Source organism: Panthera pardus, unplaced genomic scaffold, assembly GCF_024362965.1.
Source record: "Panthera pardus isolate Hobbes unplaced genomic scaffold, ASM2436296v1 HiC_scaffold_20, whole genome shotgun sequence".
NCBI lineage: Eukaryota > Metazoa > Chordata > Mammalia > Carnivora > Felidae > Panthera > Panthera pardus.
In genome coordinates this window covers 65,145,910-65,152,751 of record NW_026526766.1, presented here as the reverse complement: position 1 = coordinate 65,152,751, position 6,842 = coordinate 65,145,910, and the positions used below count along the sequence as shown (strand labels likewise).

General features: G+C 34.6%; 1 protein-coding gene across 2 annotated transcripts in view; it reads right to left on the bottom strand.

The window, feature by feature from the left end:
* Nucleotides 1-232: 232 nt before the first annotated feature.
* Nucleotides 233-6,842, bottom strand: part of SMC2 (structural maintenance of chromosomes 2) — a 69,302-nt gene continuing 62,692 nt past the window's right edge. Inside the window, exons 25-26 of one of the 2 annotated variants that reach the window (XM_019454307.2) lie at nt 6,144-6,320; nt 233-3,480 (exon numbers count right to left, since the gene is read on the bottom strand). In XM_019454307.2, coding sequence (XP_019309852.2) covers nt 6,162-6,320 — 159 coding nt within the window. In that variant the 3' untranslated portion in view covers nt 233-3,480; nt 6,144-6,161. Of the gene's footprint in view, nt 3,481-4,176; nt 6,321-6,842 lie in introns of those variants that run through there. The other variant, XM_019454306.2, reaches the window with a different exon arrangement.

Sequence of the window (6,842 nt, the reverse complement as noted above, 5' to 3'; positions counted from 1 at the left end):
TAGTTGCCATGTGGAATCTGAAACTCCATTAATAAAAATATTGCCCCTTATACCATTAAAATTAACGGGTGATTCCTGTACTTAGAATGGCTATTTTACTTACCCATGCAGGATTTTGTAGCATCACATATTAGTCAAGGGAAACCACCATTGATTGGGTTATGCAGATCTTCAAAATGTTAACACATTTCACAATACAATATAAAAAAAATCCTGTTAATATGACCACCAGTATTATCAGAACAGTCTTTATTGAGATGTCCAGCTCACAATGACAAATACAAGTTTGCCAGAATTCTAATTTTCATTTGAAAGCTACAATTTTAGTATTTGCAACAAATGTCAGGTTAATATGACAGGTTCATTCTGTTCATTTTTAAGAAATGTCTAACCAAATGCCATAGACTTAATAACCATAGTTTGTCTTAGTCACCTGTCCAAGTAAAAATGCTTTTCCATGAAAAGTTATTTCAGACTACAACAGAAATAAGAGCATTTCTGCAAAAGAACCATGTTTTGGTATGCAGAAATGCTTTATAATATAACTCCCATTTTATCAGATTATTAAAAGACGTACTCAGGAGGGGGGGGATAAAAAAATTTTATAGCTTCATTAAAGACACTTTTAAGTGAGACCACCATTAAAAAAACAACAAAAACATTCAAATGCATGGAGGTGAAAATGCTATCAGTATTGCTAGCACAGAGTGCTGCCCCACCCTGGTTTATGCCTAGGTGACAGTTCTGCCCACCATTCATGCCAACATCAACATGTGAGTTGACACATTCTGCACCCAACTCTGTCAGCTCCGAACATTCCAAATTTCTCCTATTCTGTGCTTTGACTTTTCATTTTCTTAAGACTGTCTTTTGAAAATATTCTTAAAATTTTAATGTTGCTTGATACTTTTCTTCTTCTTTTGAGGTTTGTGTTTTTTTGGTGTGTCCTAGGAAATCTTTGCCTAATCTAAGGTCGCAAAAATTTTGTTTTCTTCTAGAAGTGTTATAACTACTACTTTTAGGCCTATGTCTCATCTTTAGTTATTTTTTTGTGTATGTTGTGAAGGGCAATTTTTTTTTTTTTTGTATAAATACCTAGCTGTTGGTACCATTTATTGAAAAAAAACTGAAAATGGCTTATTATCGCCTGTAAATGTTATCAGATTCAGTTTGCTAATATTTTCAGGGTTTTTGCTCTTAAGACCATGAGGGCTACCAGGCTGTAATTTTCTTGTTTTATGTCTTTGTCAAGTTTTAGTATTAGAACCCTGGCCTTATAACAGGTTGGAAGTGTTCCCCTCCCCCCCCCCCCCACCTTGTCTTTGAATAGTAATATTTACAAATAAAACCACATGGAACTAAAGTTTTCCTTGTGAGAAGATATTTAATCATTTCAATTGCATGAACAGATGTGAAGCTATTCAAGTTCTGTCTACTCTTGTCAATTTTAGTGAGTTTTATTTTTCCAATTTTCCATTTTGTCTAAGTTATTGAATTTACTGGCATGAAAAGCATCATAATTTTGCATCCTTTTAATTTAGGTAAAAGCCACAGTGGCAACTCTTCTTTCATTCCTGATATTAGTGACTTGTAATTTCTCTGGTTTGCCTGAATGGTCTAATTACAGATACCTGGTTCTCAAAACAACAAAATCAATATGTCAGCTTAATTTTCTCCATTGTTTTTCTGTCCTGTATATGTTGACTTCTACCTTTTATTATTTCCACCTTTCTATTTAATTTGGGTTTACTTTTTATTTATCTAGAATATAGATTAAGGTAGAACCTTAGACCACTGAATTTGTACCTATTTTGTTTTCTAAATCTATCCTTTTTTAACAATTAAAACAAACGGATTCCTGACATAACAGAACTAGAAATCAGTAAGAGAATGCTACCTGGAAAATCCCGAACTATCTGGAAACTTAAATAGAGTCCAAAAGAATTCAATAGTCAGAAGAAATGTCAAAGCAAATTAGAATATATTTTGAAGTTAAAGTTGAAAATGCAACATATCAAGATCTGTGAGATGAAGCTAAAAGATTACTACCTAAGAGGGCCAATGATAGCATTAATTGCTTGCTACAAAAAGAGATCTCAAATCAACAATCTAAACCTCTACCATAAAACTAGAAAAGAGCAAAATAAGCCCAAAGCAGAAAAAAGGAAATGAGACAAAATCAGTAAATGAAAACAGAAAGACAATAAAGTAAATGAAATAAAAAACTGGTTCTTCGAAAGACAATAAAATTGACAAACTTCCATCACGACTGACAGAAAAAAACAAAAATTACCAATATCTGGAATGAAACAAGTGATAACTTCAGAGCTTGAAGACATCAAAAGGATAATGAGGAAATACCATGACTGCTGCACACAAATTTGACAGTTTAGATGAAATGGAACAATTCAGCAAAAAACACAAACTATCACAAATCACTTGTTGTAAAACAGATAATTTAAACATTCCCATAACTATTAAAGAAATTGTATTTCTATTCCCCCCATCCCGCCCCCTAATCTCCAGGCCTAGAGAGTTTCATAGGAGGATTCTATCTAATATTTGAAGAATTGTTAACACAAATTCTATATAATTATACAGAAAATAGAAGAGGTAACATTTCCCAATTAATTTTATGTAGTATTACCCCAAAAGCAAACAAAGCCAGTAAAAACAAAACAAAACAAAACCCATACAGACGAAAGCCCTTAATGAACACACACAAAAATCACAACCAAGCTATTAGCAAACAGAATCCTATAAAACAGGCATAACCTGGAAACATTTTGGGTTCAGTTTGATACTACAATACAGCAAGCAAAACAAGGCAAAAAAATTTTTTTGGCTTTCCCAGTGCATATAAAAGTTCTATTTATACCCCCCTTTACCATATATTCATCTGTTTTGATTTCTTAAAATCAGATGCTATTTGTCTTTCTCTGATGGACTTATTTCACTTAGCATAATACATTCTAGCTCCATCCACATTGTTGCAAGTGGCAACATTTGATTTTTGATGGCTGAGTAATACTCAAAAAGAGATCAAACCACAAAAGACTTACTGATAGAGAACAAACTGAGGGTTGATGGAGGGCCATGGGTTGGGGGATGGGTTATGGGTCCTAAGGCAGACACTTGTGATGAGAACTGGATGTTGTATGTAAGTGATGAATCACTGAGTTCTACTCCTGAAACCAATATTTAAATTTAAAAGTTATATTTACACTGTAATCCATTAAGTGGGCAACAGCATTAGGTCTAAAAAAGTATGTATCTTAAAAATAGCTTATTGCTAAAAAATGCTAACCATCATCAGAGATTTCAGTGAGTCATAATCACTGATCACCATAACAAATATAACAAGGAGAAAGTTTGAAAGTATGTGAGATCAAACTGTGACAGACTCAAAGTGAACCAATGCTGTGGGGAAAAAGGGTGCTGGCAGACTTGGTGGGTGCAGGGTGGCCACAAACCTTCAATCTGTAAAAAAAAAAACGCAGTTACCCGTGAAGCATAATAAAACAAGGTATGCCTCTACATAAAGAGAATTATAGACCATGACCAAGCAGGGTTTAATTCAGGAATACCAGGCTGGTTTAATATTCACAAATTAAGCAATGTAATTCATTTTCTTAACAGGCTAAAGTACTTACATGATCATAATCAATGCAGAAAAAGCAATGAACAACATTCAATAACCCATCCATGATAAAAGTGACCAAACTAGGAACAGAAGGAAACTTCTTTAACTAGATAAAGAATATAAACCAAAAAGCCTATGGCTAACATTATACTTAGGTGGTGAGAGACTGAATGCTTTCCTCAGAATTTTGGGGAAAAGGAAGATATGCCAGCTCTCATTATTTATACCACACAGTGCTGGAACTTCAAGCCAGTACAGGAAGAAAGGGGAATAAAGGCCCACAGATCAAAAAGGAAGAAAACCTGTCCTGATTTGCAGACGACATGATTGCGGGAGTGGTTGGCCTATTTGATTACCTCACTGTATCAGAAGAGAATGGAATCTCAAGTTTTTGCTTTTGCATTTGTTAGGGTACATGAAATGCCAAAACAAACCCCCCCCCCCGCCCCCCCGGCCCAAACCCAGAAGGAATCCTTTTCAAATGTTTGACATTCTTCCTAGAAATAATTTTCTCATGTTGTGCATACTGCTCACCCAGGTGTGTCTTAAATTTATTATGTACAATGAACACAAATGTTCAAACTGTCAGAAAGGTAATATTCTGGAACCCAACTGCCAAGACTGGTATCTTGGCTCTGCCTCTAACTACTATCACCACAGACAAGTCTGTTAACTTTTGTGCTCAATTCAATTTCCTCAATTATGTAATGCCGATCAACAGTACTTACTCAAATGTGAAAACAGATGCAAATACGAATAGCCTCTGATGTCTAGAAAGAGCTCTGTAAAGGTTACTTATGTTATTGCAGAACTTTAAAGGTCCCCGACTCTCCCCTTCATGTCGTCTTCTAATCACAATATACTGACATTACTCATAAAAATTTAATATGTTTGAGGATTATCATCAAAAAGCATGATATATAGGAGACAAAAATTAAGGAAGCAAATAGAAAATCTGAGGTAAATAAAATTAGTTCAGATGTCAAGATATTCAACCTCACAAGTTACTTATCAAATGTTAGTTAAAACAGCAATGAACTACCATTTTATAACTAGTAAATCAGAAATAATAAGACTAACAGCCAGTGCTGACTGGGTTGTGGTCAACAGATATGTGATCTTACTGCAAGTGTGAACCGACTGAACTGTTTTGGCAAATAATATTCAATACATTTGAAAGGAAATAAAAAACTCCTGTCTGTTATAGGTGAAATCAGACTTGCTGTAACTCAGCATTTATAACTTTGTCTCCCTCTCCTCCCATAGTGGACAGAATGAATTCCAGATTCAGTCCTTTCCAGTGTGTCCCATTGTATCAGTTACCTGGATGTTATCTGACATCCTCAGTTGTGTATGAGAAGGATGAGGAATGTTAAAGCCAAAGCCAAGAACCATAAGCATATATTAGGGAAAGGGTAACATAAAGGAACTGAGTATCAAGAAGGGATACAGGGCCAAAATAATATACTCAAGATCAGATTAGATCATGTGAGCGCTTTCAAAATTCAGAGTTTGGAGACACTCTGGTGATGCAGAACTACACATAGTAACCAAATGCTGTTTGTTAGCGCTTCTTTTGAGTTCTTAAAGGAACTTCAACCTTTTGACCTGGAAAGCAGAAATCACTAAGATATATAATCATCATCAAATTTTGAGTTCTTTCAGTAGAATGGGTGGATCTATTTATATATGCATCAGACTTCAAGGAAAAAGATAAATTTGGTTTAGTCTGCTGGCTTCTACATTCTCATTCACCAAAAGACTGTTATTAATTGGATTATGAAAAGGCTAATAACAAAAATCTTTGAAAACATGAGGAGACTTAATGCAACATAACTTCTCCCAGGCTTCTATTAAAATACTAGTGAAGATTTTTTAAAAACTTAAGATTGCACAGACCAATTACTAAGCATACAGAAACATGATCTCCAAACATCATTAAAGTGAGAGAATCTTTCAAAAGGTTTCCCATCTGGGTCTCAATCAGGGCTCTGCCATTGTATCTTCACAGAACTAACAACAAATAGCTTGGTGCATGCCTAACAGCTTCCTGTGTGTTCCCTTTGTTGGTCCAGACACTTGCTTTATAATTCTTACCTAAATGACGTTCTTAACAACAGAAAACACATTAATATTACCTTAGGAATTAAACTAATTAAAAGCTGACTATCAGCTATATTTATCTTATAACTTAATTCCATCTGTTTCTTTTTATTTTTAGCTTTTACAAACAATGCACCACCAACCAGGTATCTCCGGCTCCCTAGTATAAAGAATTGTGTAAGAAAAAACATTTGAGGACATGCATAAAATCACAATCACAGTAACTGGACCATAGTTACACTGATTAAGAGGCATCTATGTTCATTTATAAGTGATTACATAAAGGAAGAGAAAATACAGGTTAAGTAACAAAACAACATTACATTTTACATAAATAAGTAAATCCCAAGGTCTTTATGTTTAAAAAAACAGGTCAGGTAAAGGAGTAAATCTGTACTTTTAGCTTCAAAGGTGGTCATTTGGGTCCTTTTGCCTTGGATGTAGTTTCCTTAGGAATCTTTCCATTTTGACACTGAGTAAATCTGGCTACTGTAGAAACACCATCCACAAACTTGGTTTTGAATAGGACATTCGCATTGTTGAACATACCCTCCTTTAGGGACACCACAATGAACTTGAGGGAAAAAGAAAAAAAGCATAAAAGGTATTTTGTAATTTGAAGAAAAGCACTCCTGTTTTTATTCTGGAACTAAGAATTGTCTAGAGATATTTTGATTTTATTTCTTTCAATGCGTGGCTCAAAGCAAATGCAAGTAACAAATAGTTATAATATTAGGCACCTAAATGAATTCTAGCTTTCTATATTTGGGTTTTAGGAGTCTTAATTTTACCTTGAGTGCTTCATTACCCAAGTTTACTATTTCCTGCTGGTTGACTGCTTGTTGCTATCCTCTGCAGCTGGCATCACTGTTTTGTTGCTAGCTCTAAATGCTCTGGTGAAATATTTTTCTTTGTGATATTGCAAAAATATCAAAGGCTACAAGTTCCCACAGCACTACCACTAGTCAAATGGAACACTTATAGAATTCAAAATAGGTACCACTTCACTGTTACCTGGTAAAAATGGACCATAATAAATAAGTCTATGCTAACTACGATTAAGTGAAACCCCCGAGTTGTACACTGCATTATCTAT